The sequence below is a fragment of the Emys orbicularis genome, chromosome 2, assembly GCF_028017835.1.
Source record: "Emys orbicularis isolate rEmyOrb1 chromosome 2, rEmyOrb1.hap1, whole genome shotgun sequence".
NCBI lineage: Eukaryota > Metazoa > Chordata > Testudines > Emydidae > Emys > Emys orbicularis.
The window spans coordinates 257,117,037-257,133,239 of record NC_088684.1 but is presented as its reverse complement, the minus strand read 5'-3'; the positions used below and the strand labels follow the sequence as shown (position 1 = coordinate 257,133,239).

At 40.0% G+C, this 16,203-nt stretch overlaps 1 protein-coding gene across 1 annotated transcript in view; it reads left to right on the top strand.

Annotated features, from left to right (window-relative positions):
* ITGA8 (integrin subunit alpha 8) overlaps positions 1–16,203 on the top strand; it is a 181,501-nt gene that overhangs the window by 105,260 nt on the left and 60,038 nt on the right. The window contains exons 21-22 of the mRNA XM_065398815.1: positions 5,001–5,093; positions 12,566–12,645. Coding sequence (XP_065254887.1) covers positions 5,001–5,093; positions 12,566–12,645 — 173 coding nt within the window. The remainder of the gene's footprint in view (positions 1–5,000; positions 5,094–12,565; positions 12,646–16,203) is intronic.

The window sequence follows — 16,203 nt, the reverse complement described above, 5'->3', positions numbered from 1 at the left end:
ACACCTAGCACAATGAAGCCTTGATTCTGATTGGAACTCTGGGCACTGCTGTAATATAAATAATCAGAAGTTCCACAGTAATTTCAGCAAAGTTCTTTAGATTTGTGATGGCACCAGTTGCCATCATGCCATTAGCCCTCTGCACCCAAGATTCCTCAGTGGCACTTCACTATATCAAAGGCAGTGGCCCTCTCCATGTCTATAATCAGTATTGTTCCTATATAATTGGCCTTCCTGTAACAGGGCAGAGACAATATGCTCCTCAAAACCAGTCCCAATGTAACAGCGGGATATAGTTCAGTTTAGATAAAACAAGTGGACCAAATTTATCCCTTTTACTTATTTATACACACTTTGGATACAGCAAAAGAGAAAAGAAGAAAAAGGAAAACACCGAAGAGTTTTAGGTTCAAATTCTTCTCTCAGTTACTCCAGCATAAACCCAGATGTGTGATATTACTCCAATTTGCTCTGTAGTTACTGTGGCTTAACTGAAAGATGTCCCTTGAATGTTACCTGTCTGATATGTCTATGAAAAGATTCTTTTGGCTGTTCTATAAACTTTAGCTATTCAAGGAAAATGATAAAGCAATAATATTACTTTACAGGGCCCACAATGGATAAACTGTTCCGACTCCGCTGCATAGGAGGCACCATTGAGTGTGCTATGTCTGTATTGTTACTGTGTTGTTACCTCAGGCTCTGATCCTCCATCACCTTGTACTTTGTGTAGCCAAATCAGAATGGTAGTTCTTTGCACTGGTGTACATGACTATGAAAGTGCAACCCAGCGGAGAATCAGCCCCTCATCCCCTACCTGTAGATTGATGCTCTTCTTAATCTTTAGGTGTAAAAGTCAAAAGATACCATTTGTTTTCTTTGTTTTCACTACATATATTGATTCTTCCTTAAGTTGCCAATTGATTAATGAAATACAGTATGATCAACCCTATTATTAGTAGCAGTAATTTAGATTGTGGTAGCATCTGGGAGCCCCAATCACCGACCGTAACCCCATTGTGCTAGGCATTGCAAACAGAACAAAAAGACAGTCCCTGCCCTGAAAAACTTATCACACTGATCTTGGATGGCACAATAAGCACAGGCTCTTGCCTTTCCACTCTGCAGGAGACTGGAGTCCAAATCCTCATAAAGTGATAAGTGAATGCAAATGAAGTGTTTTCCTAGCCCCTGCTAGGTGTTTGTCCACATGACAAAGACATTACACAGTTTGGCACGGCTCACTGTCTCTGCTCTGGCTGGGAACAGCAGAGGCATTGCAGTCAAAATGAGAGTCTTGGCTGCAATGTATGGAGATGTTCTCCCATGGCTTCTCACACAAATAGCCAGTGCTATTAGCACTATGCTTTTGTGGGCGGGAGAGTGACACACTTAACAAAAAAATAAAAAAGCTTTCTTGGCTCACTTGTAAAATCTTGTTAGTGAAATGGGTAAAAGGTTGCTAGCTAGATGAGATATGATTTAATTGGAACTAGATAATTGGCACAGAGATCAGGTCTTCTAATGTTTGAATAGCAACAATCCATCTGCTGGCACTCAGTCAATTGAAAAGCATGTCCTGTCTGGGAAAATATAACATTATTTGTGAAAGATGGTTAAATAACTTTTTAAAGGGGGCAGGAGGGCATTTTTATTCAGTAGTCTGGGTCCATTAACTACACTATTACCAATTAGTAGTTCATTGCTGAGACAGCCAAGACAGTCCGTTTGTTCTTAGTGCATATGTAGGCAGCTGGATTAGTTAAAGTATCCAGTCATTTTCCCGTTAAAATGTGCCCTGGGAGTACAAGTGTTAATTGGTGGGGTTTAGCTGCTGTTCAAGACTGCCAAAAAGGCCATGTGCTACTATAAAAATATAAATTGCTGCATACGGCTAGTAAAAGGGTTCTGTGGCTGAATCTACAATGTTGCTCAGTTACATGTGAAACCAATGGAACTGGCAATGCTGGATGTGTAAATCTCTCTCCTTTTTCTTGTTATCCTCCTTCTGCCACTTCTAATTTTGGTGTTCTACCTCTAACTTTGCTGTAACTACCTCTAAGAGGTGATCTCTGAAAAAAAAATGTATTACCAAAGATAATTTCACATTTTGGGCATCCTATCACAGACTGACCCTTTGCCCCATCCTTATATTGCACAAATTAGCTTTGACATTGTCTGTTACATAAATACTGTAACATCAGCCACTTACAGTCTAATTAAGGATCAGGCCACTGATTTTGCATGAATCTCTGATATTTAGTTCCAAAAGCCACTTATTTGCTTAGACTCTTTTGGCAGGAGGAAGTCACAAAGGGGTTGGTATACTTTGTGGTAGTGGATGGTACAACTTTTATATAACAACCTTAAACTATATAGTACTGATGATTGGACATTTATGTAACATCTTAAACTAAATTTGCACAAGAGAAGGATTGAGTTGAATATGCATTTATGCACATAGATTCCCACACACATTTAACTGCAATTGTTAGCTTATCCACAGTGTGAGCGCCTATTCTTAGCTCCAAGCACCCTTGGCAAATCCTTTAAAAGCATGAAAAGATTTAACAGGTTAAATTACCTCACAGCAGAAATTAACCAACTGATAAGTTAGTAAAGGCAAATCAAAGAATACCAGCCCTTATCCCACTTCCTTTCCCCCAAAGTACTGAGCAAATAGATGGGATTTGCAACTAGATGTCTTAGTTACAGAGGTAGCTATACCTTTAACTCCTCCCTGATCTCTGAGTGCACCTCCTTAAGGTACCAGAATTCATGCCTTCACCTGTCCTGGGTTGGAATCCCATAAGTCTCCCACTCTTAGACTAGAGCTCAGGCTACAACCTTCTGTGTACTGTCCATGATTTCTCAGCAGGTACAACTGGGCTCAGAACCTGCAAGTCTTCCCTTTGGGAGCTCTAACCAGTAGTTAATACAGTGACCAGGCAGCTTTATAAAAACAAATTGTTATTTAATAGCATAGCAAAGCATGAGAGAAAAAGGAATTTAACACCTTAGTGGTCTCTATGCATGTCTATGCTCTCTAAGGCTTACCATCCCCAGGAAGGCCCAGCTGCATCAGACCCCCTCCATAGGGCGTGTCTCTCTGTTCTTCTGTGAACATCTCATTGACAACTGCCTCCCCCATGCTCTTGATACTGACTTTAACTGTTTTAAGTCCTTTTGATCTGTCTATTCCCAGCCTTGGCAATACAGCTGTGTAACTTTTGGGCTGAAGTGAAGGAGTATCTTCATGGTTAATAGCCCAGCTATTGTTTTGTAACATCCTAACAAGTTTATCATTAGGTGTTTTAACTGGACCCTTTGTGTTGTCTTCTAACAGCCCTGTCATGTGTACAAGGTCATTATTTCCTGAGGCAGTCGCATTCAGTATTCATAAGTCCATTCAGATCTGCCCCTCATCCTTCACACCAGGTTTGAATGATTTATGCAAAACTCGGGGACTTGTCCTTTATTAGATTGTGGATGGTTGAAAATGTATTAACCGGTGACCTTCATTAATCAGTATGAAGCAAAGGCCAGGATGGTCTGATACTGTATCCTCCTGAGAGAGAACTCTGGGCAAAGCCAATGAAGATGAGATGAAACATCTTGATACAAATTTAGCTTGACTCATTCTTTTTCTCTTCTGCTGCCAAAGGGATCAATGGATCCATTCCTCCCCACCCCTCCATTCTCCACACAATGTTGTTCCTAAGGTGGCCATCAAAGAGTCAGAGCTGCCATTCAAGTACAAGGTGCACAATATAGCAGCCCTTGGTTTGAGAGAGAAGGGGCTGCTGGCAGGGCGTTCTCCCTCGAGGGCCTGTGCCTCTAAAACCCATTCCTTGCCATTACAAGAGGCTGGAATGGTTATTAACCTCCTGGACATGCAGTAAAACTCACTTTTTTTCCCTTCCTACAAAGGGAAGTTGGACATTCCCCAACGGTAATATTGACAGTATCAAGAGATGGTTTCATGGGCAGGGGCTTCACAGTTGCTTCATTTAGGAAATGTACAACCCTTGCCAATCTCAACTAACAATGGGCTCAGCAGGTCCACACTGTCCTTCACCTGCCAGGAAGGGCATGGGTTGAACTTGCAGGCTGTGTCCTGAAGTTCTCCCAGCTCTTTCTTATATAAATAATGACCTGTCATGTATTACCTAATCTGTGGGAACTTTAAAATTAAACAAAATTAGGTGGGTGGGGACCTATAGCAACAATTCCAGATGCATCCTAATTTTTAGAAGATCAGTGACTTCTGTTGTTACTTCTGAGTTTGTTTCTCTTATTAAAGATGCCAAAGAGGAAAACAGAAAAGACTGATCTTACTTTGTTTTGTTTCTAGTCTGTGTCTTTTAACTTCCACCATCTTACAACTGCTGCTTCCTCTGCACTTAGCACTTTGTATATAGGATTTTGTACTTTGTACATAGATGATATGAGAGGCATGAGCTGCAGGGGAAGTAGAGGGGGAAACATCAGAACAAACTTTACATTGACTTCTCTATAGAAAACGTGAACATATCTTTGCTAGAGGAAGATGAGAACATGTCTTCAAAGTTATTCTTAATGCTGAACAGCACAGGCTAGACAATAGGGTGACCAGATGTCCCGATTTTATAGGGACAGTCCCGATATTTGGGTCTTTTTCTTATATAGGCTCCTATTACCCCCCACCCCCTGTCCCAATTTTTCACACTTGCTGTCTGGTCACCCTACTAGATGATAGGGTACAGGACTGAGAGTTGGGAAGAAATTAAATGGTCTCTCTCTCTCTCTCTCTCTCTCAAAATACTGGCTAGTTTCCCATTTGTTTCTTTTTGGTGTCAGACTCCCTCCACTGGCCAACAGTAACCAATTAAGAGTCCATGTAGAGATGCACACAGGGGTTTGAAATCAAAAGAAATTTCATAAACAAAAGGCATCATTATCTCAACAGGATACACTTTGCTCTGACCTTTGACCTCCATATTGGTGTTCTTTTGTTACAGGCACTACGTGTATTGAGCTGTGATTACAAGATGGAAAATGAAACTAGAATGGTGGTTTGTGACCTTGGAAATCCCATGGTGGCTGGAACAAATGTAAGAGAAAACCAGATACATTTGCTGATTTTATCTAATTTAATTTTAAGGGAAGCTAATGGAAATCTACTCAATTAGCAGAATGCATCCCAATAAGCAGCAGCTAAAACAAATTCTTTTATCTGGACTGGAAATTGTTGGTGTAATAACATAATACTATACTGCCTTAGGACTAATAATCTGATGCTTGAAAACATTCATGATTTTCGGCCTGTTTCTGCTCTCACTTACACCAGTGTAAATTGGGACTCATTCCATTAGTATCACTGGCATTTCACCAGGGTAATGAGATTGGAATCCTTATTCATAGTGGTAGATGTGTTCATTTTCTCCTTTTAATGTGACTTCATGTAGTGGGGCGCCTCCCCCACTCCAGCAGAAAAAGGGTTAAAGTCAGCCCTGGGAGAAGGTTGTGGCTGAGAGCTGTTAAACTGGGTTGATTGGGGAAGCGGCCGCAGCTAGGCCACGCCCCAGTCAGCTGCCTGTATAAAAAGGCTGTGAGCCAGAGGCCCAGGAGAGTCTCTTTCCAGGCTGGGAGAGAGCAGTTTTACTAGCATGGCTTATTATGTAACTAAAAAAGCTTGGATTTAATTACATTTTTGATATTTAGTTAAATGGTTATGGCATTACCCCTTTGAATTATGATTGTATGTGGATACTCACATAACCATAATTCAAAGGGGTAATGCTATGACCATTTAACTAAATATCAAAAAATGTAATTAAACCCAAGCTTTTTATAGTTATGTAATCAATGGGAGAGGATTCTTGTGGGAGGAAACTCTGTCAGGTTCTGCTGCTGGAGTTTTTCCTGAGCTGTTTTGTCAAGAGACAGACGGAGAGGATGCCCCCTATGGAATGAGCAGCATTTCTGCTCCCAAGCCACAAAGATACCCAAACCTAATCCAGGTCCAAACACCGCCTCCTCAGCCCATCTTCAATCACTGTAGCCAGAATACTTGCCCAAAAGTGCCATGGTGATTTATGCTGCAATTAACTTGATTGTCTCAACCTTCTCTCACAAATACTTGTTCATAAAAACACAGCACAACCTGCCAGTTGACAAATTCTCTGTTTTGGCTCAGGAGAAACCCAAAATAGGGAGATTAGGGGACAAATGTGGATTATAATTTTCTGTGATGCCAGAAAGAATGCATTTCTTGTAGAGCAGTATAAATAACAGCTTTCCCACTTGTCCCCATGCAGCGTGACCACACCAGTTCCACAGCACGCAGGGCCTTCTACAGCCCTTTCTTGGTCCCACATGATCTGACCCTAAAGCAGGAGTGTTCTCATCTGTCATCTCATAATTTGTCATTCTTACATCATAGTTGATCACTTCCCTGTTTTCCTGCAGGATGAGGTCTAAAGCTGAAATTAATGTAACATTACCAAATATTCCTAAACAAAATATTTCATTAGACTAGATAAACCTTGCGGTCCTGTCTAACCCTATGATTCCATAATTAAGGTGGAGAGGAAATTGTAAACAGAAAACTTCATTTAAAACATAAGAACATTACAGTTTATACATAGGGCTTCTGTTTGGGGGGGTATTTCATTTTTTAGTGTTTATTTATAGCAATTTTTGAGTTTCATGTTTATGTCCAAAAACCAGGGGGCTTCGAGACTTTCTCTTTGTATATACTGTAATGAGTAATGCACATATATACATTTATATTATATACATTACCCATTACAATATGTACAGCTGTAATCTCTTTGAAATGTTCCCTACTATGCACCAGAAGGGTCTGCACAGGCCAACTGATGCGCAACATATTTAGGCATGTTAGAAATCATACTCCATAGTCTGCATTAGTGTTCTTTGTAGACAAACCCTTAGGTACATGTAAGCATTTATGGTGTTTTTCTGGTGTTTATTGGATAAACACCAACTTATTTATTGTATTGGGGGTGTTTCATCACTATTTATTGATTTAAAAAAACCCTAAAATCAGAAGCCCTATTTATAAGAAAAGAACCAAGCGTTTGAAAGTCAAGGTAAATGAAGACTGTAATTTAAAAAAATCCAAACATCAACAAGTCTGGATATACCACATAAGCTTTGAATACTAACTTTAACTCTGGAACTAGTTCTCATGGGGGCCTAGTAAAGGCCAAAGGACTGGAGTTCCTGTACCAGACAGTTTCTAAGCTGTGTGATGGCAAACCAAGTTAGCACATTTCCAACAGTGAAATACCAGTCATTTCTTCAAATCACATAACTCATAAACAGCTGCTCTGATCCACCTCCAACTTTGTAAAACACTTATGCTCTGGCAAGAGATCAGTGGTTTTTAAAATATTCAGTCAGAAAGGGATTTTTTGTAGATGTTGTGGGGGTGAGATCATAATCAAACATTCTTAAACCCTTAACTACAGAGACACAACAGTGCCTCTTCAATACCTGGAGCCCCTACAATTCTGCAGCAATTTAAGACCAACTTGTTTGGAAAGGCTGGCACGTTTGTGTGGCAGGGTTTAGTGATGTACCCTGTGGAATACTACTACTGCAGTAAAACTTAGAACTGTCTGCAGTGTCACATCTTCAGAATACGTTCTTAGGACCAGGATTACAGGGTCTCTGGCTTTTGCCAAATCAATGATTTTGAAATCATTTACTATTCATGAAATGTATTTAACCTTTTCAAAACATTAAAAAACAGGAAAAACCACAAAGTGTGGCCCAGAATGTTGACTATAACTTCATGCTGCCACTCCAAAGTAAATATACCTGCACTAAAGCACAGGACAAGAGGCAGAAATTGAATCTAAATATTTTTAACTGAAATGCTTGTCTAGTACACTGAAAGGTATCAGATTGAGAGTCTTAAAGACTGAAGTCCTTCCCAAGTCATTACCATTTCTGATGGCTGTTCCATGGCTTCAAGTATGGCTTCTACATACTAATGGGAGGTGTCTGCCAATAATGTTGGAGTTTTTAATGAGGTAATCTCAGCAAGAGAGGTCAAAGATTGAATGGAGATTGGAAATGAATAGGGATAAGGCACACTTAACGTGGGAAAGCGCTGTATCGTTCCCTATCTGACTGCCCAGCAACAATGAATCTATCAAAGCCATTCGCTAGAGAAGAAGTGAACAAGGCCATAACACTCACCGAACTTGGCAAGGCTGCAGGCCCAGACAGCATCTTCCCAGAATTTCTGAAAAACATATGGCAACATGGCCATGACTGGCTGACGCAGTTCTTTCCCAACATGCATGCCGTTGGCCAAACACCCAAGGTATGGAAACAGGGAAAGGTCATTGTCATCCCGAGACCAGGGAACGCAGCCACACTCTGAAAAAACACCCGCTGATATCATTACTATGTGTAACGTACAAGCTTTTGGAAAGGATGTTACTCCAGACAGTTATACTACATCCCTAAAGAGGATTTAGGCCAGGACAAAGCACCTGTGATCAGGTAATAAGACAGAAAATATCATATTGCCTCTATATAAATCCATGGTATGCCCACATCTTGAATACTGCATGCAGATCTGGCTGCCCCATTTCAAAAATATATATTGGAATTGGAAAAGGTACAGAAAAGGGCAACAAAAATGTTTAGGGGTATGGAACAGCTTCCATGTGAGGAGAGATTAATAAGACTGGGAACTTTCAGCTTGGAAAAAAGACAACTAAGGGGGGGATGTGATAGAGGTCTATAAAATCATGACTAGAGTAGAGAAAGTAAATAAGGAAGTGTTATTTACTCCTTCTCATAACACAAGAACTAGGGGGCACCAAATGAAATTAATTGACAGCAGATTTAAACCAAACAAAAGGAAGTATTTCTTCACACAACGCACAGTCAACCTGTAGAACTCTTTGTCAGAGGATGTTGTGAAGGCCAAGACTATAACAGTTCATGGAGGATGGGTCCATCAATGGCTATTAGCCAGAGTGGGCAGGGATGCAAAACCATACTCTGAAGTGTCCTTAGCCTTTGTTTGCCAGAAGCTGGGAATGGGCAATAGGGGATGGATCACTTGATGATTTCCTGTTCTGTTCATTCCCTCTGAAGAACCTGGCATTGGCCACTGTTGGAAGACAGGATACTGGGCTAGATGGACCATTGTTCTGACCCAGTATGGTTGTTCTTATGTTTTTATGTCCCACCTGAGCAGCCACCATGCAAAGAAGTGTTTGAATGTCACCTTCTGTGGCACCAAATTCAATTACGAGTATTTCCCAAAATATTTCAGGGTGGTTCTGGATAGAAGCTCCATGTACCACCAACATCTGATGAAGACCGCTGCCAAGATAAATGCTAGGAACAATATAGTCCACAAACTAGTTGGGGCTAGTTGGGGAGCAGATCCTCACACCTTGCAGACAGCCACCTTGGCCCTTGTTTTCTCAGCAGCTGAATACTGCATGCCCGTATGGGCAGGTAGCATAAATATGAAACTTGTCAATGTGTAATTGAACTATGAGAATTGTACAGGGGTGCAGAATTCAACTCCGACAGTCTAACTTCCTGTTCTCATGCATATCTTATCACCATCCCTCCAAAAGAGAAGCATCAACAATATGAGCATGTGATAGTGAACCCAGACTTTGCCATCTGTGAAGATCTCCAACCCCTCTGCCCCATTCGACATCCCACCATAAGTCTAGGAACACCTTGGCAGACAAAGCTCTCAAAACCTCAGGACTGTCACCAAAAGATAATGAGATTTGAGAAAATAGCAGGGTCAAGAATCAAGACCTGCTCATGGATCCTACAGACCAACCACCTGGCTTCACCATAGTACATAAGATATGGATGACAGTGAACCACACCAGAACCACACACCTGCATTGCCTACTACACAAATGGAAAATGAAGGATGATTCAATATATGAATGTGGAGAAGACATCCAAACCATGGAACACCTAGTGAACAACTGCCCTCTAAAATACTTCTCTGGAAGGACAGCCTTGATTCGTTCCATGTTACCAGAAGCCATATCGTTGATGACAAACTTGGATGTCAACCTTTAATGTTGCTTTTGAAGTTGCCACACAAAAGAAGATGATGTGCTAGTGTAGGGAAGTTTGCCTGTTTCGTTGGTATACAGAGATCTCAGTCGCCACGGTTGCCAATGTTGTACCTTTTATATGCACTAAAATACACTTTTCAAAAATAAGATTAATGTGGGTTGTATGTAGGCAGTAAGTGAGAAGCAGTCATCTGTCTCCTAGCATAATCCTGGGTGCCATAATAATAATAGAATGGAGCCTTAAGAGACACCATAGGGAATCTGATCTGGTTCATGATAATATAATCCTGACAAAACTAATAAACTTCATTTGGAAAATGAAAATGAAAATCATGTTAATATTGTGCCAATAAAGATAAACTTGCTGCTAGAGATCCAGCAACATACTGGCCACTCCAGTGGCCTCTGGAGATTCACCAGTGGCATATCTGAGACCTTTGCTCCATTATTGTTAGTAGAGTCAACTACTCTCAGCCATAGAAAAGACATATGACCACACAGAGGCAACATCTGCAGTTCATTAGTATTTTACGGTAGGAGTGCTATTTCAGTATTAAATAAGGGATTACGCCCAGGCTGATAGAGGTCTAATAGATCATCAAAACTGCAGTGCATGTCTGCTCCATTAGATCAGAGGGAAACTGTATCTCTGCTTCACTGGATCTCTCTTACATTAACACTAATAAAAATTCACCATACACTGGCCATTAGATACAGTGGAAAAAATCCTGAATTTCTTACCTTGCTTTCTTACTTCACTCAGTGAAACATAGGTGCGGGAACTAGGGTATGGGGGGTGCTGCAGCACCCCCAGGTTTTGTGCAGGGTCCCGGCTGCCGGCCCTGCACCCAGGGTCCTGGCACTGCTGGTTCCATGCCTGCGGCTTTGCTCCCAGCCCCGTGCCCAGGGTCCTGGCTGCAGGCCCCGTGCCTGGGGCTCTCCTCCTGGCCCTGTGCCCAGGGTCCCAGCTGCAGGACCTGTGCCTGCGGTTCTGTTCTCAGCCCTGTGCCCAAGGTCCTGGCTGCAGGACCCGTGCCTGGGGCTCTGCTCCTGCCCCCAGCTGTGCTTCCAGACTCTGCCCCTTTACTCCTGTCCGTGTCCTCCCCGCTCCCGGAGCCACAGTTCGGTCCTGGCCACAGCTCTGGGGAGAGCGGGCCCAGACAGGGTTAAGGAGCAGGTGTGAGGTAAAAAGTTTGGGGACCACTGGCTTTCAGCACGCCCACTGTAAAGAGTGTTCCAGCACCACTGCAGTGAAAGGTTTTGCTTCATTAAATTTAAATAATACTTTAAATGTATGTGTATTGCAGATACATTTTTGATACTGCCACCATCATAATCATCAGAATGTAGCCATAATGACAAATTAAATCCCTTCCATGCCTTCAAGCATCTATTCAGCATCAGCTTACTTCAGGAGTGGTTTCTGTTCATCTTAGACACTACAGACAGTGACAAGAATCATCAGTGATTATGCTGTTTAAATGATTGAAAGACAAAGACCTAAACTTGTAGCATGCTTTTATGCTAACAATATTGCCTTCCACATAGCACAAAATGAATAACTGAAGGAAAAGATTGAAACATTTCACCCTAAAAATAGTCCTCTAGATGGATTTAAACTCACCAATCCATCATTATGTGCTGCAAGTGAAGAAAGAGAGGAAAAATTAACAGCAGACTTAAAGTATCAACACTGGCATTACTCCAAGATGGTTGGTAAAACATGAGAAATGACCAAATAGTGACTAGAAGCATAAATGCAGGATGAAATGCATTCCTCTTGAATGCTGTTGATTCTAGGTCTGAAAAGAGAACTGTAGATTATTGTGTTTGTGTTGGTGAAGATGCCACACGAGCAAGCAGAGAAAAGTAGGACAAAGAAGAAAATAAAATGAAAAAAATGAGAACTGAGAAGTTCAAACTTTGGTTGAAAATGGAGGATTGATGGCCCAGTTTCCCAACGATAACTGATGGAATTCTCAAGAAGAATTTGTTTCTAAATATGCATGTATTGCCATGCAACCAACATTTTCAGGGAGCACAAGAAGGATTCTGATCAAAACAGTGTGTGTATGATGCAAGGCAATAAATGTAATTTGAGGAGGATTCAGAGGGTCTTTACAGGCTGAACACTGCTGGCACAGTTTCAGTTCCAAATGAAAAACATTTCAAGTAGTCCTGCCTCTATATTTTTTTAATTGACTAGGTTTTAGATTAATGGTGTCCCCTTAATAGTTATTAATGCACAATTGCACACTGCTTGTACAAATCTAAAAATCATAACTTTAAAGAGTGCTGGTTTTCCCATGATGAGTCATGTCTTTAAAACTGCCACTTTTAATAACTGACTCTTTCATTTGTTTCGGGGTGGGAGTGCACACTTTAATGAGTGTCTTGATTAGGTTCACTACAAAAAATAACAGACATTTAAACCATCCTTTCAAAATGTTACTCACAAAATGTTTGTTTTTTCATAGTTCTCCACTGGCATCCGATTTTCTGTTCAGCATTTTGAAAATGCTGATTTCAGCATCAAGTTTGAACTGCAAGTAAAAAGGTTAGATATTTTACCAAGTTCACGATGATTTAAACTCTAAATATATATCCATATTTCAAAACTAGTGCTAAGAAGATTCATTGTAACTCTAGAGTGGAAGTAATTATTCTATGGCCTTTCCTTTTGCAGATGTTTTCTAGAGGAATCTAAAACTGGTACAGACCACTCTGTTGGCTTTTAGCTAAATCAGCTACAGGAACATGTTGAGGGTTTTTCATTTGTCAAAATTCATTTCTTCTGGTTGTGGTCAGTGGTTCCATGGGGGGGTGCCAGGTTTATGGAATTTAAACTTGATATTCCCCTTCAGAATTGCTTGAAACACATAATTAGGCACGGCAGAATTCAATTATATATATTATCCAATCAAAGTGTGTAGATATATAACATTTTGATTGGATAATATTGAAGTTTGTTTGTAAGCATTTCTTCCAATTTGTTTATATTTTAAAATTTTCACAGTTGTGGGAAATTATGGGGATGTCAGACTGTAGGAGTGGTTGACAATAATTATTTAATGACAGTAGATTATGAAATTCAAAAAGTTAAAGCTTTATAACCATTAAAACATAATTGCATATTTTGACGTGATCTTGACAAAGTAAATGTTTTAAAATCAAACTCTACTAAGTTCTCAAGCAGCATTTTTATTGCCAAACTAAATTTTGATTACTATTGATGGAAATATTTCTTCATTGGTTTGTGTTTGTGCTGAATGATAAAATCTGATCCTTCCAAGCCTAAATATAATCCAAGCTTTAGAAACACATCCTGATGGAAAATAAAGAAGACTGGCTTCTCCATTATGCCTGTCTAAGAAAATAGAAGGTCCACAATTGGAGGTGGTCTGATTTTTCCCAATAAAATGTTTTAATTAAAAAAGGCCTTTTTCCAATAAAATTATTATTGAAAAACTTTACTTTTCTAAATTTTTCATTTTTCATTAAATTTGTTATTGATATTTTTATATTTTTTGTAATTGAACTTTCAGCTTTCTCACTTCATTTAGATAATGTCAAAACATTCTGATAAAGTAAAACATCTAACTTAGACTACCATTTTGATTTATTTAGGTTAGACTTACATTCATTTTTTAAATATTATATGTGTTGTTTTTAATATAAAATTCTAAACAAAATGATTCAGTGCTCCCAAATAAAACAAGTCATAAATTTTGATTTGCAGAAAATTTTGAGATTTCAGATTTTTGTACCAATTTGGAATGAGAATTTTTCAGAACTTTAGAATTTCCCATGTAACAGAAATTCCAGTCTCCGACCAGCTCTCTCAATAACCATTTTGATAAGTTATGAGAAAAGTTACAATTTTAAAAAATTGGCAAAAAAAGAAAACAAGGTCTAACTTGAACCATATGAAATTGTGGGGGGAGGAGGGGGGAGAGAAGTCAGAGTTTTTCTACTAGCTGTAGCCACAATGTGGCTGAACTGCTAATAATAGATGTCCCTCTGCTGGGCAGTGCTTCAGGCCACAACATGCCATCCTATCCTTCCCTGCCCCCCAATATGGAAATAGAGTTGATTAGGAGCAGTGGCAGAAGCACATACAGTACAGTTTTTCAAAGGCTGGCAGATCTCCTACTGCATCTGTGCTTATCAAATCACCAGCCAGAGTTCTCCCTGAGGTGTCTCCTTGTCCTACCCTCGTTGACTTAATTGCCACACTCTGGCCTTTAATGAGTGTCTTGATCACGTGCACTACAATAAATAACACAGATATTTAAAATGTTTAAATCATCATTTCAAAATGTTCCTCACAGCAGGAAGGACACACAGATAAACACCTAAACAGGGAGAAGGCAGAAAGGCAGATGCAGGGCTTGCTTTTCTCCAGAGAACACAGAAGGGTGTTTCATGCTCCAGCCCTCCCTCAGTGGTCCTTCCTGGGGACAGGGGCAGTTTTAACATGAGGGTGATGCTTCCTGGTTGCCCCACTGATAGAGAATGCCCAGGAAATGTGCTAGATCAGTGCATCACCTGACTGCCTTGGTCATAGTCCTATTCATTCAGCACCTCATACAATTAGTTGCACTAGTTGGCTGTAAGCTGCATAGGAAAGGAGGCATCATGGGCATATGCCCCATGATAACATTCATCCCTTCCACCCATCAGACTTGGCTTTGCTAGGGCACTGAACTTTGCATTATGCTGGCCGAGAGCAGGGTCGAACCCAGAGGTGAATCACAGTCAGGGAAGGGAAGCGAAGGAAAAAGAAAGGTGCATGCCATGTACATACAGTGAAAGATACTCGGGAATTTGTAGAATCATTTGGTATATGAGCCAAATGGAAACTTAGTTTCAGTATATGTGTCAGTCAGGTGAGAGGTGGTGGCTATATTTAAATTTAAAAATAAGATGCCTCCATGCTCACGGAACCCTAATATCAGTGAAAAACATGGGTTCTATTATGGGATGGGGGGTTCTGACCACCCTCCCTCTTCATATGGCTAGATTAGATAGAGGTTCTGATGCTTAAAACCTGAAAACGTCTACTCCAAACCAATCTGAATGCTTAGGGAATCCAGACAATTTATATTCCATTAACGGGTGTGATGCATTCAGTTACAGGAGAAGAAACTGTTTAGAAATATTAGGTCGGAAAGTTCTGTTTCCGAACATTTAGATTAAAATCTAAAAAAGTTTTTTTAGAACTTTGTCTAAAAAAAATCATTATTTTATCCTCTTGCTGTAGTGTAAATGCACCTTGCCATACTTTGTGTGTTCCTTCCAGAGGAGCAGTCAAGCTTATGTGCGTTCTAAATTTTAAGTAGTATTTCTATTTCCTTTCTGAAAGGATAAAACAATCATAAAAAAACAAGGAAACAGGAAACCATAGTGAAGCAAAAGTAAATGACCTAACAGGAAAAGAAGAGTAAGCATAGAACTTGTTTGGCTTGGATATGTGTCTCAGCATGAGTAGTTTTTCCATAGGAAACCAATAATTAATTTGCTCCAAAATAATATGCAAAAAATAAATATTTCTACATACCAAACGTGTAATGGTAGTTCACTGAGAGCAGTAAGGGAAGCTTTGCTTATGGACGAGGCCATGGAATTAGTATTGTCTGTCAAATGTAGTTCCTCTTTTAATATGAATTTTGTTAGGGACAAATAGTTTCCTTAGATATCTGTACAGAGAGGTGTGCAGTGCATATCAGTACATAGACTTCTTTATTTAAAATACTAGCATAATGAGAAAATATCATGAACCTCAAAGAAAACCTATCAGTGCCCCAAATATTTGACCATAATATGATTCTGCGTAGTCTGAGCATGTGAATTCTATGGAAATTACTGCTCTTGTAGGAACTGGAGTGTATTCTATCCTAACAATTCAATGTTATAATCACCTTTGTATTGACAAAGAAATTAAAATTTAACTTTAACTGCAGTCCCCAAGCTGCTTTCCATAGCTGCAAGGAAGTGACAGTGCAGGACGAAATCAAAAACTAAACTGATATTTTGAAAAGGGAATGCGCCAGTTTACAAACAAATTAAAGTTGCCTCTAATTTAGCAATTTGGACCCAGAAGCCCTGGATCAAA